Genomic DNA, 27,432 nt, shown 5'->3' with positions numbered 1-27,432 from the left:
AGGGAGGCTGGTTGGTTGTCATTGTGGTCGTGTGGTTAACTGCATGCTTAGAGAATATTCTTCATTAGGCCGGCATGTGGAGGAATTGTAAATATGTAAATCCCTTTATGGGTTCCTTCATTTTAAGCTCCAGAAAGGAACAAAGGAGACGATGAGCGTGGGACATTACGAAAGAGCACCAGGAGCGGCGCTGGCAAGACCAATGCACCTTCCACGAGGCCGTGGCAGGCGCCCTCCAGACCCCAGCCAAGGGTGCCGCTAACCCAACGGTGTGATTTTCACAAAATCTGGGGGAGACTGGGCCCTCTCTGGGCCTCAGTTTCCACTTCCTACTCTGATATAGTTGACATCTTAAAAAGGTTGGGACATGAGGAAGTTCCAGCTAACCACACCTCCCAGCCCCACCTGGCACATACCACGTGGGCCCTGAGGAAGCCTCCAGCCCAAGGCACCCTGCCTGCAGCCTTCAACCCAAAGGACCCTCGAAACTGGCAGAACTTTTCTCCTGGTTCTTTGTTTGGGATCTCAGCCTGCCAAGAACCGCAGCTCTGAATGACTTTCTGATGCCTGTCTGCCCCACCTGTCTCTTGGAGCTGTGCTTCCACCATCAGACTAAGGCATCTAAGGATGAGGGTTTTGTCTCTTCCATCAGACTATGAACTCCTGAGGACAGGGGCTGTGTCTTCCCCATCAGACTGGGGCATCTAAGGATGAGGGGTTTGTCTCTTCCCTCAGACTCTGAGCTCCTGAGGACAGGGGCTGTGTCTTCCCCACCAGACTGGAGACCCCTGAAGGGCCTGCCTTATGTTCTCCTTTCTACCTGTGGCCACTGCCCCTAAGCGCCTGGCCTGCTTGGGATTCCTAGACAGGGGCTGGTATGAAGGGATCAATCTGCAGGTGGCACATTATTCAAAGTCAGTCACGTTACAAAAGGTTCCTTTTGTCCTAAGTTGTTTTATGTTTTGAATTAATTAATTAATTTTGAGACAGGGTCTCACGCTGGCGCCCAGTGGCACAATCACAGCTCACTGCAGCCTCAACCTCCCAGGGTCAATCGATCCTCCCACTGCAGCCTCCCTAGTAGCTGGGACCACAGGCTCGCCCCACCGTATCTGGCTAATTAAAAAAATTTTTTTTGCAGCGACTTGGTTTCGCTCTGTTGCTCAGGCTGGTCTTGATCTCCTGACCTCAAGTGATCCTCCCACCTCGGCCTCCCGAAATGCTGGGATTACAGGCGTGAGCCACGGTGCCCCACCTCTAAGTGGTTTTCTAACAGTCATTGTCCAAGTAACTGGCCCTCAGCCCGGAGCAAAGGGGAGAGAGTAGGCTGGGGGTTGCGGGTGGTCTATGATCCTAACCCCAGATGAACCTCATCAGGAATGAGGTCTCACAAGCAGGATTCCTTTTCCCTACATCTCTTCAGAAGGACACAGTGCACAAAGCCAGGGACATCCATGTGCTGAGTGCCCAATCCCTAATCCCTTTTAGGCCAGGGCTTGGGCGGGTAGGGGAGACGATGAGGGAACCAAGCCTCAAGGGTATTTAAACTTCTTGAAAGGCATTTGCCCATATAACTCAGCTCTGCCCATTGGTCCCTAACCTGAGGTCATTGGCCTCAGTTTTCTCATCCATCACGTGAGTCAAATGAGCTCTTTCCTCCACCAAGCTGAAGGGGGTGGCTTCCCTAGACGGTTTCTTCTTGCACCAGCCAATCTCTAAAAGAGTGCAAGTGTGGGCATTTCTGAGAGGCAGGAAGACAGAACAAGTAACTAAGATTCAAGCTCTGGGTCTGGCGCAGTGGCTCACAGCTGTAATCCTAACACTTTGGGAGGCTGAGGTGGGTGGATCTCTTGAGGTCAGGAGTTCAAGATCAGCCTGGCCAACACGGTGAAATCCTGTCTCTACTAAAAATACAAAAAAATTAGCTGGGCGTGGTGGCGCATGCCTGTAGTCCCAGCTACTCTGGAGGCCGAGGCAGGAAAATTGAACATGGGAGGAAGCAGAGGTTGCAATGAGCCAAGATCATGCCACTGCACTCCAGCCTGGGTGACAGAGTGAAACCCTATCTCAAAAAAAAAAAAAAAAAAAAAAAAAGAAAAGAAAAGAAAAGGAAACAAAAGAAAAAGATTTCAGGCTCTAAAGACATGGGTTTGAATCCTGGCTCTACCCTTTAAATGGATTAATATGTGTAAAACACCGAGAGTAGGATCTGAAGGTTAGAAGGACTCCGGAAAATTCAGCTGTCCTTGTCAACCCTGGTATTAAACATACTGCATGCCTTTTAAACTTATATTTTTTGTCTGTCTGACCCTGTTGTACTGTCACCTCCACTGGGACAATATAAGGGTCTTCCTCTCATGTTCACTGATTTATCCCAAGTGCCTAGACCAGTGCCTGCCACATAGTAGGTACTCTATAAATATTCATTATGTTAGTGACCCCCTTCCAAGCCAGGGGGCACGTGCAGAGACGAGATGAGTAAATGGCCTTTCCTTGAGATTCTGCATGGAGTCCCTGATGTTCCGTGGTCCCCACTTCCCAGGCTGGGTTTGAGACAAGGGACTTGGGTCAAGCCACTGGAGGAGGCACATCTTCCTCACAGTAGTAGCAAGCTGGCCAGCGTGATGCACAGCTAGCTTATCCCGAGTCTGACCAGGTGCTCAGTAGAGCCACAACTTCATCCTCCAGTGTAAGCCCCTTTGGCTTCTGTAAGAACAAAAATTCCGGCCGGGCGCAGTGGCTCATGCCTGTAATACCAGCACTTTGGGAGGCCAAGGTGGGCAGATCACCTGAGTTCAGGAGTTCAAGACCAGCCTGGCCAACATGGCAAAACCCTGTCTCTACTAAATATACAAAAATTAGTCAGACGTGGCAGCGGGCACCTGTAATCCCAACTACTCAGGAGGCTAAGACAGGAGAACTGCTTGAACCCAGGAGGCGGAGGTTGCAGTGAGCCAATATTGTGCCACTGCACTCCAGCCTGGGCAACACAGTAAGACTCTGTTTAAAAAAAAAAGAGAGAGAGAGAGAGAAAAAAAAGAAAAGAAAAAAATCTTTCCAGTTTTGAGGTCCACAGATATCTGGGCAATGTGTCAGAGACCTGCCGTCCTGGGGAAAGGAAGGGACAGTGTGCCAACCCCACAGCCCAGAGGGGAAGCCTATCCTGTCCCTCCTGCCCAGGTGAGCTATAGAGAAGCCAGTCCTGTTAGGAAGAGAGGATGCGGGAGGCAGATCTGTCCTTACAGGGCGTCTCCCTGTAGATCCTTATGCACAGAGGATTCCTGGCCCCAGGACCACAGCAATGTGCTGATGGTGTCGAGTCCACCTGCCCAGACTGAGGCGGGAGGGCAATGGGAGTCGGAGCCTAGCAAGCCCAGGAGCTTTTGTACAAGACCCAGAAACTCCGCCCCGCTTGCTGCACCCGTCCTTCAGGAAGTGCTCCCAGATTAACCTCTGCAGTTTCCATGCACAGAAGCACACACGGCTTGCCCTGCTGCCCCTGCACCCGCCCTCCTCCAGCAGCTGTTCACCTCCTGGTCCCCTCTGCCCCTGTCAGACCCTCCATCTGTCTTCACACCTTTGATGGGAGCCTCTGAGCTTCTTCAATTCATCATGTCAGTCTCCCGGTCCTGAGGGTCTCTCGCCTTTAGCTTCAGTGAAATTCTGGGCTGGGTGGAGGGCTGGGGGTCCAACTTAGGAACTTCCAGGAAAGGGTGAAAAACACCTCATCCAACTCTGAAGCCTCCTAGCCATGGGGGAGATGCTCCCCCTTGATCCACTGGTCACACTAGTGGGTCAGTTTCCCATCCCTGACCCACACTCTGGAGGCCTGGGGCCCCTTATTTGCTAAGTCTCTCTTTTGTCCTGTGACAGTCCTGTGTTGGGGATAAACCTCAGCCCACAGTGAGACAAGGAGGGCCGGGAAAAGCGGTGGTCACGGAGTCAGGTGCCCCAGATTCTCAACCCTGGCCAGGCCAATGTGTACCGGGGCCCTCTATCTCCAAAGCAAGACAGCTGCGCACAGAACCCCCAAGACCCTCTTCAGCTTTCTAAGGACACTCCTCCAAATTTGTTTTGTACCACCAAGCTGCGCCTGGACCCCATTCTTGGGTGTGGACACCTTGGATCTCTGCAGTGTCCTTCCCCAGCCAGCTCAGGGATCCTGTTGTGACTCATCTCAAGGGCTCTGGAACTTACTCAAGGGCTCTAGAAGGTTAGCACTAATGAAATGGAGGCCATGACCTTGAACCCCAAAGAGGCCAACTGGGGTCCCCAGGGAAGACATTCTGGCTGACAGGCTGTATTCCACGTGCAGGGTTTAGTTCACCTGGGATCCCAGCAAGAGAGTGGGGTGGCCTGGTGAGGACAAGGTCAGCCAAGTAAGTGGCATCACCCTTCATACTGTGGACCCTGAGAGGCCTTGATGCGTCACCATTAGGAGCTCTGCAGGCAGCTGCCTACAGGTACTGGGCACTCACGCTGTGCCGGACCTGAACTGAGTGCCTTCCACAGATCATCTCATTCAATCCTCAGCAACCTTGGGAGGCAAATACTGGGATTATCTCCATTTCATGGATGAGAAAATTGAGGCATAGAAAGGGGAAGGGACTTACTCAAGGATTTCCCCATAAATCAACGATGCAGCTGAAATGCAATTAACCCTCAACTACACAAATTAATGGAGGCAAACAGAAATGAATCCAGATAAGCAGAAAATTAACATTCTTGGGAATGTTTCAGACCAAGGTTTTTTTTTTTTTTTTTTTTTTTTTTTTTTTTTTTTAATTTACTGTAAGGGCCTGACAGTAAACATTTCAGACTTTGTGGGCCACATGAGCTCTCTATTTATTTATTTATTTATTTATTTATTTAAGACAGTTTCACTCTGTTGCCCAGACTGGAGTGCAATGGTGCAATCTTGGCTCACTGCAACCTCTGCCTCCCGGGTTCAAGCAATTCTCCTGCCTCAGCTTCCGAGTAGCTAAAATCACAGGCACCTGCCATCATGCCTGGCTAATTTTTGTATTTTTGTAGAGACAGAGTTTCACCATGTTGGCCAGGCTGGTCTCGAATTCCTGACCTCAGGTGATTCACCTGCCTTGGTTTCCCAAAGTGTTGGCATTACAGGTGTGAGCCACCACCCTTGGCCTTATATGATCTCTTTTAAAACTACTCAATTCTGCTGTGGTGGCACAAAAGCCACCATAAATAAATGGACATGGCTGTATTCCAATAAAACTTTATTTACAAAAAACAGCGAGCTGGACGGACATGGCCTGCAGGATGTAGCTTGCTGGCCTTCTTTGAATTTCTTTTTATTTTCCTTCTAGGTAATGGATTTCCCATATTAATCACATTGTCCTGGCACTGGGAGGGCCAGAGAACTAACATTTACTTGGCACTGACTTCATGCCAGGCTCTAGGCTAGGTGCTCTGACCTGTTAGCATACTGAATGCGGCAAGCACCCCTTGTTGAGAGGGTAGTAACAGGCTGTGTTTAATGGGGGTTAAACTGAGGCTCACAGATGCTGACTTGCCTCAGAGCCTCCTGAGAAGTACAGCTGGGATTTAGACCCACGCCACAGCCTTCCCTGATCTGAAGAGCCACACTATGGCCACACTATGGCTCTTCAGATCAGTTTGCATCACATGCAGCGGATTCTCACCACAGACATGTGGCAGGGGACACTTCATCCCTTCCCCCACGGATATTTGGGAGCCTGCTGAAGCTACAAAAAAATGAGCCCATCAGTTCCTCAAGTTCATTGGGGCTTCTGGCATCATCAAGTCCTGTTCCCCAAACTCACCTATAACCACCATCAACGCCCACATGATCTCTCTGACTTCATCCAAAGCAGGTCCTGTGACTTCTAACAGCACCCCGAGGCAATGAGTGACTTAACCAATCACACAGGAGCAAACAGAATTCCAGTGACCAATCAGGGTAGAGTTACCGGCCCAGAACCCCCATCCACAATTCTCTCCACCAACAGGACGTGGTCCTGCCTTTCAGGAATTGGTCAGTGCTGGTGAAAAGCCGAGAGCACAGGACAGAATCCAGGGAGGATTCCTGGTTCTAGAACAAAAACCCCGACCACAGTCAGCCTCCTACAGGAAAGAGCGCAAGGCCTCCACCCACGTGCTGTCTGCAAATGTCTGACTTTTTAGTGGCGGTGGGAGCCTGGGTGCTGGGCTGAGGCCACCTACCTGAGGAGACAGGCCGTTGCTGACCGGGTTCATGTGGTTGGAGGGCGCCGCCGGATTCATGAAGCTGTCGGAGTAGCTGGAGAAGCTGTGGCGGGCTCCGTAGGCAGAGCTAGTGTCCGCGGCTGCAGCCGCTGCAGCCAGCCCGCCCTGGTGCATGGTGGACGGTGGCAGGGGCTGGGGCCGGTGCACAGTGCTGCCCCCATCTGTAGAGAGACCCAAGAGAGGTCCTAAGCAAGTGACCTCATCCTGGACCCTGGGCCTCCGAGAGCAGAAGGCAAGCCATGAGCCTCCTCCTCCCAGTCTCCATTCCTTGCAGGGAAGGGACCACCCTCCCATGCTACCTGGGATGAGACAAGCTAGCTCCTGGGCAGGGCACTGGGCACTGGCCAGGTCTTGACTGACAACCCAACATTCCAGACAACCCCTAAATAGATGCACACCAGCCCCTGTTGCTCGGTGCTTGGCACACAGTAGGTACTCAATAAATGTCAGCTGGGCTGAAAGCCAAACCTTGATGGGGACTCTGTTAATCTACCCGGTCTGTTTTGTTTTGTGAGCATCAACCACTTGCCAGTTGCTATTACAAATGCTGCCTAAGGGTGTGAAGCAAGACTATAAATCCCATTTTACAGATGAAGAAACCAAGGCTCGGTGGGCTTGGGGCACTCACACAAGATGACCACGCTAGTGAGTGATGGGACCAGGATTTGAATGGCCTAAATTCGGAGCCATCTCTGTTCTTTGCTGCTAGGATATTATTCGGCTGTCTCTGAGCCCCTCTGTGCAGCTTTGCCAGGACTGGGGCCCTCAGCACTGGTTCAATTTATCTTACCAAGTCACAGTGGTGGTGGCGGGGGCTCTTTGACTCTCTCCTTGGCCTCCAGAACTCCAGCCTGCCAGTCATTTAAAAGGAGGCTTTATGAGGTAGCTATCTTTTTTTTAATTTTTTTTTTTTTGGAGATGGAGTCTTGCTTTGTCACCCAGGCTGGAGTGTAGTGGTGTGATCTGGGCTCACTGCAACCTCTGCCTCCTGGGTTCAAGAGATTCTCCTGCCTCCGCCTCCCGAGTAGCTGGGATTACAGATGTATGCCACTATGTCCAGCTAATTTTTGTGTGTGTGTGTGTGTGTGTTTTTAGTAGAGGCGGAGTTTCACATGTTGGCCAGGCTAGTCTCCAACTCCTGGCCTCAAGAGATCTGCCCGCCTCGGCCTCCCAAAGTGCTGGGACTGCAGTTCTGAGCCACTGCGCCCAGCCCATGAGGCCAATATCAAATAGTGGTATTCCTAGTGTGTGCTGGGACAGGGCATGGGGGGTGACAGAATGAACAAGGTCCGGTGAGTTTGGGGGGAGGGAACCTTTCTTCCCCTACAAGGCTCACCTTCTCTCCTGGGACCCAGCCTTTCCTTTCCTCTCCCAAGGCCCCTCTGATACCTTAGCCTCTCCCACCCACTCACCTTCTTCCCTCTGTCTACTCCTTTTCAAGCCTAGAAGGGAATCTTATACTTCAAGCCACTGGGAGAACTGGGCCCAAGTGAGGCCTCCTTCCCAGGCAGACCTCAGGGTTCTGACCCGGCTCAGCCCAGCCAGGCCTAGGGCTGTTCACCCCAGAGTGGGGGGAATCCCTCGAGGGAGCTTTCTCTGGTCCTCAAAGGAGACCCTGACCTTTATTCCATCTCTGAAAATGGATCTTTTGAGAGAGAGGCAAGAAAATAAGGTCCCAGCGAATTATATAAGCCCCTTTGTAAATTGGTTTTTTTGGTAATAGGTTGGAGACCAATATAATCTAAAAAAAAAAAAAGATTCCAACATGATTCCAACATCCTCCCAACAGGTACACACGTACGTGCACACACTCATGCACTCATGCACACACTCTCACATGCACACACTCATGCACACACACCCACACTCATGTATGCACACACACACTCATGCACGCACTCATGCACACACTCACACGCACACACTCATGCGCACACACGCACGCACTCATGCACCCACTCATGCATGCACATGCACACACACTCACGCACACACTCAGGCACGCACACGCACACACTCATGCATGCAGTCACATGTACACACTCATATGCACTCACATGCACACACTCATGCACACACACGCACACACTCCTACACACATGCACTCACACACACTCATCCACGCACTCAGATGCACACATGTACTCATGTCACTCTCATTTTAAAAACTCAAAGGCTGTGACTATGCATGATCCCAAAGTCCCTGGAGAATCTGGCCCTTTCCTTCCAAAGCAGGTCAGCCCAGTGTCCTGTGCTCCAAATCCTTGCTGCTCAAAGCCTGGTCCATGCCTCACCAGCCTGGGCATCCCCAGGGGGATTTTTAGAAGTGCAGAATCTCGGGCCCCACCCAGACCAGCATTTTAGTAACATCCCTGGGAGATCCATGGTACCATTTGAGAAGCTCAGTTCTAAACAGGTGCACAGGGGCTGCCTTGGGGACCCCACCTGGCTGCTCTGTGTTAGGGCCAAGAATTTCAAGGGCAGGATTGCATCTTTTTTCTCTTAATAGCTTGCTTACATGAAAGTAAGAAATGGTCATTAAAAAAGAGTCTTTGTAAGTGAAAGTAAAGAAAGAAGGGAAGGGGTACCACTGCGATGGCAGGATGGGGCTGGGATACTCACCTTGGGAGATGGTGGTGGTGGGGTAGGTGGAGTCCGGCAGCTGGTAGGGGGGCAGCGTGGGCATGCCAGTGGGCGGGAAGCCTCCTGGAAGAAGGTGGTTGAATGCCGCCAGCTGGTTGGCTCCTGCCTGCTTACGCCAACGGGCGCGGCGGTTACTGAACCAGACCTGGGGGATGGAGAGCAGAGAATGGAGACCCCTCGGCCAGGTTCCTGGCAGACAGCTGCAACACATCTAGACCCAGTTGCCCAAGCCATCACCCTCTAATCCAGCCAGCATCCTCCTGCAGGGAGGGAAATCTCCAGTGTTGTGCAGCATGGGACGGTTTGCAAAGTGTTTTCCTAGGTATGACCCCATTCTGCCCTCACAACCACCAGTGAGGGGTTTCTGTATTATCCCCATTTTACAGATGAGGAAACTGAGACCCAGAGAAAGTGGGTGACTTGTCCATGGGCCAGGTGGAGTCAGTGGCCCAGCCAGTCCTGTGTGGCTCTCAGGCCAGTACGCTTTCCTCTACAGCTGCTCCTTCCTGGAGCGATGCTGGTGCCCTGCTTGACCACCTCCTCCAGGAAGCCCCCCAGGAGGAAGCCACACATCTGCAACCCACCTGAATGAGACCTGCACTTCAGACCCAGATGTGCAAACCAGGTTCTTTGTCTGGAGACTGAGGCCCTACTTTGCTTACATACCCTGGGCCTCCTTGAAATAGGAAACACACACACACACATACACACGGATTTATCAAACATTAGTGGGATAATAACCTAACATCTTTGTCTCCCTTTCCTGTGCTGGCGCTTCACGTGTCAATCCATACACAGACCCATGAGATGTATTCTCCTATCCCCATTTTACAGAAGGGGAAACCAAGGCTCACAGAGGTCAAGTTGCTTGCCCAAGTCCACCTAGCTGATCTGTGTTGGAGCTGCGATTCAAACTTAGAATCAGTCTGGCTTTCTAGAGCTCACTTATCTGGATTTGCAAGTTTCCTGGGACAGGTCAGAGAAAGAGGAGAATGAGGGTGCACACTGGGGCTGCTTTGAGGGGGTTCTTTTCCACCCTGAGTTTTGCACATGCTGTTCCCTCTCACCTGAACACTCTTGCTGCAGCTGGCTCTTTGGCCTTCAGAGCTCAGTTGAAATGCTTCTTCCTACTCCAACGCCTTAATCGCCGCATCTAAGGTGGGTTCAGGTAGGTTCTCTGCCTTCTCTCAGGGGGCCTCCTGCCTGTGTGCTTCCCCACAGGAGCAATGATTCTGTGTGCCCGTTTCTTGGCTGTGCTGCTCCTAATGTCCCCCTTGGGCCCAAGCTCCATGGGGCAGAGGCCATGCATTCCTTGCCCAATGCCTGGAGCTCAGTAAGTGTTCAAGGAATACTTGTCGAATGAATGAAGGAGTGAATGATGAATGAATGAATGAATGAATGAACAAGGGGAGGCAGGATTGGCTCTGGGGTGTCTTTGCTGGGGCTGGGGCCACAGGCTTGGTTGGTGTCCCATCCTGATGGGGAGTGAAGGCCGCAACCTCCCCTGGCACCTGATCACCTAAGACCCCCAAATCTCTGTACCATCTCTGCCGAGATGGGGGAGCGGAGTGCAGCTGGGTGGAGGGCGCTTATGTGCCCCTAGAGTCATCCCTCCCAGGTGGGAAAAGCAGCGTTCAGCTTCGCAGGCTGGATCAACAAGAGCTGCCGGCTCTGACCTGTCTAGATTTCACAGAGAAAGGAGAGGAGGCAGCCAAGCCTGAAGGGAAAATGACTGGCTCCCAAAGGATTCACAGCCCTGGCTTCTCCCCACTTCCGCAGGGTGCTGAGGGCTTCCCCAGGGCACCCTGGGGTGGGAGGGATGCGGGAGAGGGAAACCTGCAAGGAATGGGCCTTGCCTCCGAGCTCCCAGGCTCTGCGGGAAGGGTGTGGGGAGGTCTTTGTACTAATTCAGTGTTTCCCAAAGAGTGGGCCTCCTGCCACGGCTCCCTGTTGGAGAAACAGAATTCAATAACCTGGACATGAGGATGGGAAAGTTATTCCTTCCACTTCTGTCCCAGGCCTCCTGGGCATGGGGAAGGGGGGAAGAGGGGTCTCAGTTTGGTGCTAATGCATCCTCAGCGCCTTTCTAATCTGTGCTAATCTCCCTTCTGAACACAGGGAGAGCAGGCGTTTGCAGGTGACATTTTCCTGAAAGGCTTTAATCACATTGTTTTGTTTTCCTTTGCGTGTTGTGTGTGTGTGTGTGTGTGTGTGTGTGTGTGTTTTAACAATTGTCTTCCCTTCACGGGAGTGTTGTCCATTTTTATTTTAAAACACATTGATTTCGTTGAAAAGTAAATAACAATATAGATAATATGTGAACGTGGCGAACATCTTGGGTGGGTGGGATAATGACGGGCGTTTGGGATGCGCCACTCTAGTTTGTTATGTAGCAGCTGGTCTTTAGGTGCCGCTTGTCTTTTCCTCAAAAAAATGCTGAATAAAGTTGGATGGATGCATTCTTCCTCCTTCCCTTCCCTTCTCATCCCTTCCTTTTCTCCTACTCTTCCCTTCCTTCTTTACTTCCCATCTTCCCATCTCAAACTTTTACTGGGACTCCTGTCTGTGCCAAGCAAGACAGGCTAGAGAGCAGGACCCAGTCCGAGCCCTCAAGCTGCCCTTTGCCTGGGCACGAGTCAAAGAGCAGCTGCTTTTCAGTGCAGTAAACTCAGATGGGGTGACATGTAAGGTTGGATAAGGAGCTCAGAGGAGGGGCTTCCAACTTTGCCTCTCAGAATCCAGGAGGACTTCCTGGAGGAGAGGGCATGCTTTTGTTGCCAATTCTGTCATCTCGTCTTCCTTCATTGTCCTATGTCCCTAGATACACATCCCTCCCAGTAGACACCTCCTTTCTCACGAAGTATAACAGGATGGTTGAGAGCAGGGATTCTGGAGTCAACTGCCTGGGATGGACTTCTGCCTCTAACTCCTAACATGGGAAAATTTTTGTTATCTCTCTGTGCCTCAGTTTCTTCATAAAATGGGGCTAATAACAGCCACCTCCTAGGTGGATCTGGACCTCAAATAAGTTAGCACAGGCAACATGCTTAGAACAGCGTCAGCCACAGGTAAGAATCATTCTGCGGGAGACCCTCTGGGATGGCTGAGCTGGAAGGATCTCCACCAGCATCTCGTGTGAGCTGCCCGTTTACAGAGGGGGAAACAAACGCTCTAAGAGGGACAGTGACAGCCCCAGCACCCTGCCCAGAATCTCTGCTCAGGACTGAGTTCTTTGAAAGCAGGGGCTGGGTTTTATTCTTCATTTCTGATCCTTCTCTCAATACTCTGCACTGGGAGTAGGGTAGAGTGGATGCCATCTGGGTACTGAGTCTAATATTCCATCTGGCCCTTCTCTTTATGTAGCACAGAGGAAACGAACCTGAGCAGATAGACTTGGGTCCAGCACAGTCACTTTGAACTGTATCTTTTTTTTTAATTTTTAGTTTTTATGGTTACATAGTAGGCATGCAGATTTATAGGATAGACGGGTTCTTTGATATAGGCATGCAACATATAATAATCGCATCAGGGGTAAATGGGGTATCCGTCACCTCAAGCATTTACCCTTTGTGTTACAAACGGTCCGATTATACCCGCTATTTTTAAAGGTACAATGAAATTATTATTGACTATAGTCACCCTATTGTGTTATCAAATACAAATACATCTTCTTCATCCTTATTCCTTTTTTGAACCCATTAACCATCCTCACTTCTCCCCCCACCTCCCACTACCTGCCCCAGCCTCTAGTAACCATCCTTCTACTCTCTATCTCCATAAGTTCAATTGCCTTAATTTTTAACTCTCACAAATAAATGTGAACATGTGAAGTTTGTCTTTCTGTGCGACTTATTTCACTGAACATAATGACCTCCAGTTCTATCCATGTTGTTGAAAAGGACAGGATCTCATTCTTTTTTATGACTGAATAGTACTCACTGTGTATATGTATAACTGTGCTTCAGGAAGTTAATTTCCTTAGCTAAATCTCAGTTTTCTCATCTGCAAAATGGAGGGAAGAATCACACATACCCCGCGGGGTCATGGTGAGAATTAATAAAGATAACATATGTAGGCTGGTGAGCCATCATGCCTAGCACATAAGAAACGCACCACGAAGGCCGGGTACAGTGGCTCACGCCTGTAAGCCCAGCACTTTGGGAGGCTGAGGTAGGCGGATCACCTGAGGTCAGGAGTTAAAAACCAGCCTGGCCAGCATGGCAAAACCCTGTCTCTATTAAAAATACAAAAAATTAGCCAGGAGTGGTGGTGGGCACCTGTAATCCCAGCTTACAGGAGGCTGAGGCAGGAGAATCGTTTGAAACTGGGAGGCGGAGGTTGCAGTGAGCCGAGACTGTGCCATTGCACTCCAGCCTGGGTGACAGAGTGAAACTCTGTCTCAAAATAAAAAATAATAATAATAAAAAAAGGAAAAAAAAAGAAATGCACCATGAACGCTACCTAGTGTTATTAAGAGATTCAGCATAAGTTGTTAATTAGTGAATCTCCTGTAGTGCCTCCACGATGGGATTTCTGTTCAGAACATCCCACCCCAACCCCAAGCGAAGAGCAGGGTTCCAAGGACCGTAAAGTAAAGAGGCGCTGCACACAGCCTTAGTTTCCTGGTGCTGATCATCTGAAGGATGGGGAAGTCATCACAGGCACCCATGGGAAAGGCCATGGGGTGATCTTGGGACCTATCAGCCCTGCAGTCTCTGTTTCTAGAAGAAATTCACAGGCTCAGGGTTGTGGCACCCTGGAAAAAATGGATCTGTTCACCTCTAAGGAAGATACGTGCGTCACTCCAGAGAAAGGAGTGATGGGTCTCCAGGCATGGGTTCTCCTGCCTGACACCCCCTTGGCTGCCCTTCACGTGGCTCTGGCTTTCTCCTGGCTGAGGCAGACGTGTTACAGGCACTGGTAACATCCAGCAGGTTTCAAGCAGAGGCTCCCAGCCCCTGCAGTGAAGCAGGGCTTGAGGGAGCCAGAGAGGAAAACAGGCCACTCTTTGGTGACCAGATCCCCGCCTGACATCATGTTTACCTGCGCACGTGTTTATGAGAATGCCAGCTTCAAGTCGGCAGAGCTTTCTGCCCAGTGAATCCCCAATGCCTAGAACTGCGCCTGGCATACAGCAAAGACTCCATAAATGACTGCTGGGTGAATGTACCTGGAGCTGCAAAGGTGGCTAGTATTGGAGCTGCCAAGAACAGGCAGCGTTTTAGTAAGAACAACTCCCATTTACGGCCCTTCTGTGTGCAAGTACTTCCTCTTTTTTTTTTTTTTTTTTTTTACATGTAATCATTTAATCCTCAGAGCACGGTAGACATTATTATCATCATCTTGCAGGTGAGAGATGGGTGGAGGGTGGAGAGGGTAAGAGATGGAGCTGGAATCCACATCTAGGTATTTGGCTCCAAGCCCGCCCTGAACCAATCCACCAGCTCACCCATCTCCCAGGTCCACTGAGATAAGATATTATAGGATTGCAAAATCCCAGAACCACAGACCTTTAGAATCAAAGACCAAGACCTAAAATGTATGAAGCCATACAATCTAAGCAGTACTCAGGGGACTTTGAGGTCATAACTCAAAGACCTTAGGGTCCCTGATTGACTGGACATTGTGTTTTTGTTTGAACACTTCTGGTAATGGGAATCTCATCATCTCACAAAGCATCCCTGATTGTCAATAAATAAGGATCCTGGAAATGCAAGGGTCTTCGTGATTGTTGAGTTCCATCCCCTTATGAGCAGATAGGAAACGAAGTCTCAGGAAAGAAAATTGACCTGGTGAAGGTGGCACAGCTGACCAAAGGCAGGAACCCTGAGCTCTCAGTCTTGAGCTCTTTCCTGCAGACCTTCTTATTCGACTTTAGATGCTCCTCTCTTGACCCTGGCCCTGGGCTTACCCTTTGGGGACTCTCAGAGCAGCTATGTCCTTCAAGTCTCCACTTCTCCAGGCTAAATGTTTGTTTTATTTTATTTATTTATTTATTTATTTATTTATTTATTATTATTTTATTTTTATTTTTTGAGACAGAGTTTTGCTCTTGTTGCCCAGGCTGGAGTGCAATGGCATGATCTTGGCTCACTGCAACCTCCGCCTCCCGGGTTCAAGCAATTCTCCTACCTCAGTCTCCCGAGTAGCTGGGATTACAGGCATGTGCCACCACACCGGGCTAATTTTGTATTTTTAGTAGAGATGGGGTTTCTCCATGTTGGTCAGGCTGGTCTCAAACTCCCGACCTCAGGTGATCCACTTGCCTCAGCCTCCCAAAGGGCTGGGATTACAGGAGTGAGCCACTATGCCTGGTCTTTTATTCTTTAAAAACTCAACATTTTTTGTTCCTTCTTCTCTGAGAAAGCTCTCAGGCCAAGTGGGGAGATCCAGCCCTGCCCTGGGAGAGATTTTGGTCTAATGAGGAGTCCCTGCCCTGACCCAGAGGGAGCTCCCTGCACTGGGGAAGCATAGAGTATGACAGGAAGTCAACAAGCAGGAGGTAGGCCCCGCCCCCTCAGGATGGCTTTGCCTGGGCTCTGGCTGCCTCTCCATTCCCAGACCCCCTCCCTCCGTGGACCTTGAGTGACACCTGTTTCTGAGTCCCCTGGGCCAATAAAAGCACTGCTCTGACAGCCAGGAAATTTTACAAGAAGCAGTCAGGCTTCAAGGTGGTGGGAAGCCGCTGTGGCCGCCAGACGTGGGAACGAGAAAGCGCCCAGGAATGTGCCCAGGAGAACAGCTGCAGGAGGATCAGAGCGGGAGGGAGGCCTGGAGCCAGCTCGGATATCACCTCGGTCAGGAGGGGAGGGAATGAGATGAGCTGGCTGCTGCCTCCTGCCTCCTTCCCCTTGGGGTCTCCCTCAAAGGAAGCGAAGGGCCCCTAATCTGGAAGTGGGGACAGGGGGGTGCAGGGGTGTCCACTGGGTCCTGGAGTGCTGAAAGGTCCCTTGCTTCTAGGATTGTCCCAGTTGCTTTCAAATTTCAGCTTGTGACTCAGCTTGTTCCTTTCCCTGGATGGAAATGACGTGGGTTTTGCCAGCAGCTGGGCCTGGCTCAGCCCCCATCCAGCTTGTGCCCCTGGGCATGTTGCTTCTCTGAACTTCCAGTTTCTGCACCCATGGCTTGCAGGGGGTGACGAAGCTGACCTGACAAGGTGGTCCGAGCTTCCACTAGGTCACGTTTGAGAAGCAGCCCCAGCAACGCCACTGGCTAAGTGGGTGCCGGCCAAAGGCTGGCTCCTCTTGGGTGGAAATGCCTGCCGTCAGCAGTTTGGGGTGGCGCCTCTGCAGGCTGCTCTGACTCCCTGAGCACTGCTTAGATTCTGGTAATGGGGATCTTTCCCCTCCCTCAATGCCTCCCCGTCCATGTAGGAGACAGCTGGGGAATGGATTCCCACAGGAGCCGTTCATCACGACTTGTCCTGGCTCTTCCTCCTCCATCCGCAATCCTCTAGCCTCAGCCCTCTCCAGCCAGGCCCCCAGAGAGGCTCCTGCACTTGGAGAACAACTGTAGGCCTCCTGGAATCTGAGAGTTTGGCCTGGGGAGGTGAGGCAATGCCCCCAGGCCCCCTGCAGCAGGCCTTTGCCCCTCAACCCACCGACAGAGAGCAGGCGGGGCCGTCCTCGAGCGGTCGAGAGGCTCTTGCTCTTCTCCCCTCTTCCTTCCCACATACTGAGGCCATGGAGGGGATGTTCAGGGTCTTCGGGGGCTGCCCATCCTGCCCTGATGCATCTAACCTGCCAGGAACTGGCCTGCCCAGCCTACTTGCATGCTTCCGGTAACGGGACACTCATCACCCATCAGAGGAAGCTAGGCTTGTTTGGAAATCTTCCTCCTGATCACTTCCTCTGCTCATCAGAGATTTGGAGATTTTAATACTCCCCAAACCCCTTCTTCTGACTGAACTAATGCCCTCCCTCCCTCCCTTCTTTCTTTCTTTTTGTGAGACGGAGTCTTGCTCTGTCGCCCAAGCTGGAGTACAGTGGTGTGATATTGGCTCACTGCAACCTCCGCCTCCCAGGTTCAAGTGACTCTCCTGCCTCAGCCTCCTGAGTAGCTGGGATTACAGGTGCCCGTCACCACGCCCAGCTAATTTTTGTATTTTTAGTAGAGATGGGGTTTCGCCATGTTGGCCAGGCAGGTCTTGAACTCCTGACCTCAAGTGATCCGCCCACCTCAGCCTCCCAAAGTGCTGGGATTACAGGTGTGAGCCACCACACCTGGCTTCCCTCCCTTCTTTCATTCCTTCTTTCATCCTTCTTTCCCTTCCTCCTTCTTCCTTTTCTTCCCCCCTTCCCTCTATCTCTTCCTCCATTCTTCCCTCCTTTTTGGGCTGTCCAACTCTCAGTCAATCAACATTTGCTGCCTACTAACTCTGCACTGGTGGCATTACTTGTCTACACAACCCCCTGAACCTGTTGTAAACCCCCCGAGAGGTCCCATTAAACCCACTGACCTTGGCCATCCCAAACTTCTGAATCTCTGGAGTATACCTGCAGCACCAACACTGCAGGTGCCTCCTCACCTGCACACGCGCCTCGGTCAGCTTGGTCCTCTGCGCCAGCTCCTCGCGGGTGTAGATGTCCGGGTAGTGGGTCCTCTCAAAGGCCTTCTCCAGCTCCTCCAGCTGCTCGGCCGTGAATGTGGTCCGACTGCGGCGCTGCTTGCGCTTCAGTGGGAGGTCAGGTTCCGACTCCACATCCGAGCCCTCATCCAGCCGGTTCCCTGCAGTGGGAGGAGAGGGAGGGAGAGGGCAGGGGCTTAGAGAGATGGAAGGGTGCTCGGGTCTGGGAGGAGAGCACCAGGCACACTCGTGCCCACCTAGGACCCATCACTGCACTGAGGATCAGTCTCCTCCCAAGCACAAGATAGAAGGATGTTCACCCTAGCATTGTTTATCAATGTGAAGGATGGGACGCAACCTCCATGCCCAACCCTAGAGTATTGCTTACTTTCTTGCAAAATCTTTCCCTTTAGGGAAAAACAAACAAACAAACAAACAAACAGCAACAACAACAAAACAGTCCCCTCTGGTTGGGCATTTTGTTTATTTCCACTGACATGCAAGGATGTCCATGACATAAGACTCAAGGGATGGTTTCGTGGTGAGATACGTTTGACAAAATCCATAGAGCTATATTCTCAATTAAAAGGGCAGACTTTTACTGTATATTAACTATACCTCAATAATCCTGACTTTAAGAAAAAGGCATCCAGGTATGGTGGCTCATGCCTGTAATCCCAGCATGTTGGGAGGCTGAGGTAGGAGGATTGCTAGAGCCCAGGAGGCTGAGGCAGGAGGATTATTTGAGCCCAGGTCTTGAGCCCAGGAGTTCAAGACCAGCCTGGACAACATAGCAAGACCCCACCTCCAGAAAAAAAGTAAGAAAATTAGCTTGGTGTGGACATGCATGCCTGTAGTCCCAGATACTCAAGAGACTGAAGTGGGAGAATCACTCGAGCCCATGAGTTCCAGGTTACAGTAAGCCAATCACACTACCATACTTCATCCTGGGCAACAGAGCAAGACCCTGTCCAAAAAAGAGAAAAAGTGCATACGTCCAGAGCTGCCCATCAAGAAGCTTAGATTCCAGGCCTGACTCTGCTCCTAAATGCCAGTGACCCTGGGAAGGCCACCTCCCCTCCTTGGGCCTCACTTTCCCCATTTGTGACATGAAGGGTTTGGATTAGGTGACTTCCACTGACAAGCTCTCTCTGGGATGTCCCAGGGTCCTGTAAGTGTTCCCCGTAGGCTAGAGGAGACCTCACCTGAATGACCTTGGTCAAGGCTGTGGACCCCATCCCATCATCCCCACTAATTTCCACCATGGAGACTGGGGGTAGGTGAAGGCCTTTTGCTTCCTGGGCCTGGAGAGCCCAGAAGGTTGGAGCCAGCTCACTTCCCAGGCCTGGTTGGGGTTATCAGGCCAGGAATCTACTTCAGCCCTGGGCCCAAGTTAGGGAGGCTGCAGGAAGCCCCTGCTCAGCCTCCTTAGCTGTTGGGACTGAGATACCCAGGAACCAGCTCCCTGTCCCCATCAATCCTGCGGCTCCTGCCCATCTCTGACCCAGCAGAGGGGATGCTAGCAGGGCATCTCCCAGCTAGGGTTCTGAAGCTGCCCCTCAGCAGCCCCTGGGGAGCCACGGGGAGCATGGAGAAGAGGAAGCAGAAAGGAAGATGGAAAAGAGAGCAGACACTCAGAGGCTACCTTCCTTCCTCCCCACTCCTCTTCCTCCTTTTTCTCTTTTGCCTTCATTTCTTTCTCCCCTTTCCTCTCCTTTGCCATCTCTGGTATTCCTGGAAGCACTTTTATTTTTTGTCATTGACTCATTCACTCCCTCCCCCAAAGCATTTATTGAGTATTTGCTATGCACCTGAAGAGGCTATATGCAGTGGGCAAGGTAGGACCTGAGCCTTGGGCTTAGCGCACTCAACCTGAGTCAAGCTAGAAGAGTTTGGGAGACCTTGTGCTTGCATCAGAGATGGGAGAAACTGAGTCCTAGAAAGGTAATGTGAGGTGCACTCAAACACTGCTCCCTGCCCTGACCCCTTCCACCAATACAAAGATCCCTTCCTCCCAATCACTTCAAGTGTTAATTACATGAATAGGCCTAGACCCCTCCCCCAAGGGACAACCCCCTCCTCCCCTCAACAAAAACAAAAAGAGAAACTAGTACAGCCTTAGATGTTAAGTGGAGGTGAAGGGAAAGGCACTGCAGGCAGAGGGGAGAGCACATGCAAAGGCCTGGCATGTCAAAAGGCATGCTGGGTAATTTAATCATGGGGTCACATTCATAGCCAGGAAGCTGGTGGGTGTGGCCCGGGGGTGTGGGAGGTCATGCACCTGGAGGGTCATCCATCTTGGCAATGCCTCTCTGCCCTGGACCCACTTGCTTCCATCCTGCTATCTTGTCCGTTGGGAAGTTATCCTTGGTTTTTGTTGGCCAGTGCCAGGTGGTCTCTGACTATGACGCCGTGCCACACAGCGAAGGAACGGATTGCAAGGGAGTCCTGCCTTCATCGTGGCCTGCCTCATCCCCAAGGGCAGAGACCTGGGGTCAGATCTAATCCCCTCCTCTGCCCTTGCCTTTCCTGCCGGGGCTGCCAGCTACCCAGACCCCCAGTCGCTGTAGGGAGACCACGGTGGGCACAGCTGCCATTCTGGGGGCCCTTCCCCACCATGTCTGGGGCTCAGAGCCAAATACAACTAACGCCAAGGATTCAATTCCTGAAATGCACTGCATAACCTCAGTGTTCTGACGGCGACTGAGAAAGCCAGCCCTTGGGGCTTCAGAAGAAGGAATCAGGCAGGGAGGCCAGCCCATGGATGGGGAATGGGGCACCAGATTCAGTTCTCCAGTGAGGACACTTGAGCTCAGAGAGGAGCTGAGTGGGATGGGGACCAGAGTTGTAGGGAGTGCAATCTCTGGGCAGAGACTGTCCTCAGAGCTGTGAGGTCTGACCTCACAGAGGTCAGAGGGCAGACACAGGCCCTACCCTCGGAAAGCCCCAGTCTGACGGAGGAGGCACAGGCTTGTCCTGGGGGAAATCCTAATCTTTTTTATTTTTTATTTTTGAGATGGAGTTTTGCTCTGTCGCCCAGGCTGGAGTGCAGTGGTGCCATCTCTGCTCACTGCAGCCTCCACCTCCTGGGTTCAAATGATTCTTGTGCCTCATCTTCCCGAGTAGCTGGGACTACAGGCACATGCCATCACGGCCGGCTAATTTTTGTATTTTTAGCAGAGATGGGGTTTCGCCATGTTGGCCAGGCTGGTCTCCAACTTTGGTCTTGAACTCCTGACCTCAGGTGATCCGCCAGCCTCAGCCTCCCAAATTGCTGGGATTACAGGTGTGAGCCACCGCGCCTGGCCTAGAAATACTAATCTGACTGAGTCTCCATTCAGTTCTAGAGCAGCGCTGTCCAGTAAGAGTTTCTGCGATGATGGAAACGTTGTAGATTCGCAGTGTTCAATGTGGCAGTACTAGCTACATGGGGTTTTGAGCATCTGAAACTTCCCTACTGCAACTGAAGAACTTCATCTTTCATTGTATTTAATTTTAATTCAAATTCACATAGTCATGCGTGGCTGGTGGCCCCACTGAGGCCAGCACAGTCTGAGACAGTCATTAACACAGTTTTTCTCTCTTCTTAACAAAGAGAGGGCAGGCCCCAAGCTCACAGCTTCCCATGTGCAAGTCTCTAGGTAGAATTTAACAACGTTGCTTGTTTTTATGCTATTTATGGTTTTTATGGTTCCCATCTATTTATAGGAAACGATACTCATTTTCCATTTATAAGAGCATTAGTATCCTTGAATTCGGTTTTTAAAGGTGCTTTTGGATATAGTAAAATATTGAGGAAATAATAGGACAAGATATAGAGTTGTGACCAAAATCATGACTGCAGTTAGTAAAGGACCAACATTTGCTTTATGCCACTGACAGATAAAATTCAAGGTGCTTCTGCCGAGCCCCGGCCTCGGTGCCCTCTCATGCGTCAGCGGACCCCTCAGTCCTGCAAGTCACCGGCAGCTTTCTAGACTCACCATGGAGTTCTAGGTCTAATTCCTTCCTGTCTCCTTGTCCTTCCCACTCCTTATTCTGCAGGGATTTGGGGAACTCTGTGGATCCAGAGAGATGCCCAGACCGAAGCCCAGACTGGGGAAGGCCAAGCAGGGCCCATAGGTCTCTTGTCTGAGAGGATCTGGCATGATCCTCTGGGATGTTGGAGGTTGCCATAACAACCCTCTGGACACTGAGTGGGGAGGGCAGAGCTCTGTCTCGCTGTCCACTGAGATCCAGAGAGATCTCAAGAGAACAGAATTGCACTTTGTTTGTGACTTCAACCCCTGAAAAAGAGCTTCCACCACCCGCCTTGGCCAAGCTCAGGGGAAGAGACCCCCATTTTAGAAACTTCTGTGCCAGCCTTCATAGGTCTGTGAAGCTGGGACTATTGACTCTTTTACAAACAGGTATACCGAGGCTCAGAGAGGTTCAGTCACTTGGATGGAGGACACACAACCAGTAAGCCCTGGAGAGGAAATGGCGGGAAGGGACAGATTGGGAGGGAGTTTGAGGGCCCTCTGGGACAGCCCTGGCCTGATCAGGAGTCCTGGTCTCGGCAGCCTGAGACCTGGCTTGTGGGCTCTGTCTTTCCCTAGCTGTGTGGTCTTGGACAAGTCGCTCCCCTTCTCAGGACCTTGGTTTCCTCAGCTATAAAAATGAAGATAACAATACATCCTTGTATGCCTCCCTAGATGGCTTTGACAATGGAGTGAAATAAAGATGATGGGGCCTGGTGGCCTGGTGTGGTGGCTCACGCATGCAATCCCAGCACTTTGGGAGACTGAGGCAGGTGGACCACCTGAGGTCAGGAGTTCAAGACAGTCCTGGGCAACATAGTGAAACCCCGTCTCTGCTAAAAAGATGAAAATTAGCCGGGCATGATGGTGCGTGCCTGTAATCCCAGTTACTTGAGAGGCTGAGGTAGGAGAATCACTTCAATCTGGGAGGTGGAGGTTGCAGTTAGCTGAGATCACGCCACTGCACTTCATCCAGGGCAACAGAGCAAGACTCTGTCTCAAAAAATAAAAATAAAAAATAATAATGAAATAAAATAAAATAAAGATGATGGGAGTAATTTGCAACTTCAAGGACCCATGAAGGCTATTACTATTGTTGATGATGAGGACAATGACGGTGGTGATGACAGAAAAGGAAACAGGGTGGGGAGTACAGGGCCAAAGCAGCGTGAGAAGGGACACAAAGAGCCCCACTGCCACCAATCAACCTCACTTCAGCTTGCTGCACCCCCACTTTCTTGGGGTGCCCTTCCCACTCCCCACCCCTGGAAACCATTTAGCCTCAGAGTTAATCAACAGGATTAGGTGGAATTGGCCACAGAGGCCCTGCTGGTTGGGGCTGAGTCTTCTGTGCACCAAAAGCTGGTACCTTGCTGAAGCCTGGGCAGCTGGTTCGGGGATAGGGATGTGGGGGAGTGAACATGGGAATGCATTCATTAAACGGCAGCCAGATTCGGGGTGCGCAGTGGGGGAGCAGCCTCATGGCCAGCCTGGGCTCCTGCCCTCGCACTCTCAAACAGCTAAGGAATGGATGGTCCCAGGGAGTGCTGGTCTGGAGATTGTCCCAAAAGAGAAGGATACAGGGAGAGACGCTCTCTCTGGGTTCCTGGCTCCTGTCTCTAATTACGGATGTGGGGCGGTCCATACTGAGCAAAGGAGAATTGCAGCTCCTACCTGAGAGACCTCCCAATCTCATGGGGGAGAAACAGCCTCTGTTTTAGGAAGCTCCCAGTCTGATAGAGGAGGTATCACCCCTGTTCTGGGGATTTTCCAGTCCAGTGGAGGAAACACTGCCAGATGAACCAGGGCGCAGGACAGACGTAAAACATCAAGGCAGCTTGTGACTCGTTAGAGAAGCAGAGCCTCGGGACAGAATGAGGGGCGGGAGGTGCTGGGAGCCGTTTGGGTTGTCAAAGCTTTGGGGTGGGCAGGAGCAAGTTCAGCTCCAGGCAGAGTCAAGCCCAGGCTGAGGTGATGGTGATGGTGATGGTGATGGATGGAAGGTTGCTGGGGGCAGCTCTCGTCATCTCTCCCCCAGCCTTTGCCTCTCCCTTCAAAGCCTCCTTTCACAGCCACTGACCTCTGGAAGCCATCACTGACTGCCAGCGTGTGCCAGGAAGCCTCCGCCATGCCAGCAAGGCCTCAACCACCATGGGCCCTACCCATGTGTCCCCCCATTCACCGCACCATCCCATGCAGTTCCCTGTCCAGTCACTCACAGCTTCTGTGAGTGAGTGAGCCAGATGGGTCTTGCCTTGACGCCTTTGAACACGAGCTTCCTCTGCTCAGAGCGCCTTCCCTCTTCCTGGGAGTGCTCATCCAGCACCATCCAGCTCTTGGGTCACCTCCCCCAGCAAGGCTTCCTGGGCCCATCCAAGGTGATTTCAGTCCCCCGCTTGGGGTTCTCAAAGCTCATCAGGAGACACTGAATTCAACCGTTTATGGTTCTGTGGGTCTCATTGGGCTGGGAGATCCTTGAGTGTGGCAGGGACTACGCCTGGGACACAGCACGTGCTCAGTAAAGGCCTCTGGAATGAATAGAGCTTGGCAAAGCAATCACAATGTTCCTCTTGAACTCTGACACACTGCTGCAGTCACACCCTTGCACTTGTGCACAGCGCTCTACAGTTTACAAGGCCTTTTGTTGTCCCAATACAGTCTCTCCCAATAAGGGGAGGGGAAGGCAGGCACTGTTATCCCCATTTTACAGATACTCAGTGGAGTCCCAGGGCAGTGAGGCTGCAAAGTAAACCCAGGACTCGGGACTCCCAGTCCAGTCCAGAGAAGGCCAATTTGGCTACAGCAAGTTCCCGGGTGATGGAATATTCCATTTCTGATCCCGAAAACCAATGTGGCTTCTCTTCCATCCCCACCCTTTCCCTCCTCCATCTTTTGCCAGAGGAAAAGCCTTGAACTAAAGTGACCACAATCTCTGGACCTACCCAGCTCACAGAGGACCAGGAAGCAGCTGACCCATCTCTAAATCACCCACCCCAGATCAGTGGAGGCCGGCAGTGACCCTGAGGTTTGGGGTCCTTCTCTCAGCCTCCCTCACACCCCCCAGAAACCCTCCCACTCGTGCTCCTGTGCTCTCCTCTCCAGCAGACTCCCAACCCAGCTTTTATTACAGTTTAACATAGGCCCCGGCGTGGAGCTGTGGCAGAGAAACGAATCACATAATAGTTGATATGCGTTTTAATCAAGTAATTCGGGCAGAGCTGAGAGCTGGCGAGAGTGGGCCAGGCCTCCCTGAATACCAAACAGGCCTGGGCGCAGGTCTCAGAAAATGGAAAAGTCATTTACAGCTCAGCTGGGGGCCCAGCAAACCAGGGCCATGGCAGGAGCCCTCCCTGCCCCTCCGAGGGAACCACTCAGCTGTAACTAGCGCACAGTGCGTTGGGCTTGGGCATGGCTGCGGGAGTCAGACCGCACACAAGGACAAGGCGACGGGGGATCGGACCGAGAGGCAGGGGCTTGGACTCCAAGTTAAACCTCCCTGGGGGCCCAGGAGAGGATGAAGTGTCCCACTACAGTCCGCCTCCTCTGCGCACACTCCTTTTGGGTGCTCATCTCAGTGTTGGGCACCACACCCAGCCAGCACTGTCCTTAATCTCCGCTCCTCTCCCTTCATGGCTCCCATGCAGCCAGCCCAGCACTGAGGCCAGGAGATCCTGAGCCCCTGTTAGCTTGGAACCTGTCCTGGCGTCTGCCCACCCCATCTCTTCCTGGACTCCAGCCACCACCTTCTCCCCCAGCAATGGCAGGCCTTTGCACAAGCTGTGCCCTCTGCCCACGCCCCCTCCCGCCCTCCTCATGGCCCGGTGAACTCCTGCAGTTTGCAGCTGGTAAGGCCAAGGAGAGTGGGCACTGAGGAGCACAGACTCCGGGCTCAGTCTGGCTGAATTCTGTGGCCCCCACAAGTGCAAAACACAGATAATAGCAGAGACACCCCCAACCCTCCCTCAGCACATATCACAGTCAGACGTGCTATGTATTCTGTTTCGTCATCTGTCCCCAGCACCCGTCCACTACCCACTGCATACTCCACAAGGATGGACATTATTATTATTATTATTATTATTTGAGACAGTCTCCCTATGTTGCCCACGCTTGAGTGCAGTGGCTTGATCTCAGCTCACTGCAACCTCCGCCTCCCAGGCTCAGGTGATTCTTGTGCCTTAGCCTCCCAAGTAGCTGGGATTATAGGCACCTGCCACCACACCTGGCTAATTTTTGTATTTTTAGCAGAGACAGGGTTTTGCCATGTTGGCCAGGCTGGTCTCAAACTCCTGACCTCAGATGATCCACCCACCTCAGCCTCCCACAGTGTTGGGATTACAGGCATGAGCCACCGCACCTGGCCAATGGGCATTCTTGACTGTCCTTTTGTTCGTTGCCGAATCTCCAATGCTCAGCACAAAGTGGACACTCAAATATTTGTTGCATGAGTGAATGGATGATAAAATGAGTTGGTATCTTACAGCACATAAAGTAGTGCTGGGTTGGTAACAACTGAATGTTCAAAGAAAACGAAATGTAGAAAAACAACAGTGCTGGGGACAGGTAAGCCTTCCTCGGTGCTCTCCTCCCTCTGGGTCTAAGGTATCCATAGCTGCATTCTCATTGCTGGGACAGAGCAAAACTATCCACGCTTGATTCATTTCAAATGTGTCTGTGTACTCACTCAGTCCCAGTATCTGGGAGTTCAAAGGTGAAATCAATCCAGCCCTACTCTAGGGGTGCAGGGGAGATGGGTGGAGGGCAGGTCAGGTCCTGGATGGAGCCACTGAGCCAGCTGTCTGACCAGTTAGCCCTGCTCTGGTTTCTGGCTGTACCTGACCACTCTCCTTACCCCCAGCCTCTTCCCCCACACATGTACTCTCCTGTCCTGGTGAACAGGGACCCCAGCCAGGTGCCCTGCCCCATCCAGACAGCTGGGCAGTAGTGCAGGGACAGGTGGAGAAGGGGATTGAGTGAGGGTACAGGAGTAGAGAGGGGTCTCTGCACCTTCCCCTTGAGACCCGTCCTTGACAGATGGGATCTCCATCAACTCCCCAGGTCCTGCCTACCCTGCCCCCACAGCCCAGCAGTACCTTCTCTCTCCCCTTCCCAGGCAGGCCTAGGAGGGGCCGGGTATGCCTTAAGACCACAGCACATCTGGGGAGTCCATTATCTCCAACCCTTGGACCAAGGTTACACAGCCAAGTTGCTGGCCCCAGAGGAGGGGACAGGAGCTGAGTCTCAGGGACTTGCCCAGGGCCACTGTCCAGAAGGTGGAAGGTGGGGATTCTAATGTGGGGTTTTCCAGGACTGGAGTCCCACCCACTTCAGGCTGCTGCCCACACCCCCAATTCTCTACTGGGAAGAAGACAGGGTGAGGTGGCATTGATTCAGTGGGGAGCACTTCTTGCTTCTTCTCAAAGGGGATTCTAGAAAGGGGGCGACATGGCTCCTCCCCCTCCATGGGGCCCAACAGCAGGCAAAGGGCAAGACCCCTCCATGCTGACATCTGAAGGGTCCTGCCGGCCCCTAACCAGAACCCAGGCCTCAGGCTCCGTGGCCAGGTCCTCTGGCTGCCCCAGAGGCCTCCTGGGGGCCGGGAAGCATTGGCAACATGAGGATCCAAATAGGCTCTGTCTGACTCCAAATCCTACGCTGTCTCCCAGTGACTGAGAGAAGCCCACAGGTTCAATTTCACTCTCCCAACTCAAGGAGAGGAGGGAGGGAGGAGAGTGTCTTTAGGAAAGCCACAGTTGGACTCTCCCTTGTTCACAAAACTTGACAAAACTTTTTCTTCTCCAGGGAGCTCCCATCGAACCCCACCAGGCCGGATTTTTAAATTCTAAGCCCGGCTGGGCCTAGTGGCCCACACATGTAATCCCAGCACTTTGGGAGGCCCAGGCGGGTGGATCACCTGAGGTCAGGAGTTCGAGAAACCAGCCTGATGAACATAGT

The 27,432-nt window shown here is 51.9% G+C and overlaps 1 protein-coding gene across 4 annotated transcripts in view; it reads right to left on the bottom strand.

Moving 5' to 3' along the window:
* Positions 1 to 27,432, bottom strand: part of PAX7 (paired box 7) — a 118,984-nt gene that overhangs the window by 39,249 nt on the left and 52,303 nt on the right. For all 4 annotated transcript variants that reach the window (XM_025401359.1, XM_025401348.1, XM_025401354.1 and 1 more), the window contains exons 5-7: positions 17,420 to 17,619; positions 8,872 to 9,037; positions 6,208 to 6,410 (exon numbers count right to left, since the gene is read on the bottom strand). In XM_025401359.1, coding sequence (XP_025257144.1) covers positions 6,208 to 6,410; positions 8,872 to 9,037; positions 17,420 to 17,619 — 569 coding nt within the window. The remainder of the gene's footprint in view (positions 1 to 6,207; positions 6,411 to 8,871; positions 9,038 to 17,419; positions 17,620 to 27,432) is intronic.

This window comes from Theropithecus gelada, chromosome 1 (assembly GCF_003255815.1).
Source record: "Theropithecus gelada isolate Dixy chromosome 1, Tgel_1.0, whole genome shotgun sequence".
Classification (NCBI taxonomy): domain Eukaryota; kingdom Metazoa; phylum Chordata; class Mammalia; order Primates; family Cercopithecidae; genus Theropithecus; species Theropithecus gelada.
This window is presented reverse-complemented; position numbering and strand designations above follow the sequence as displayed.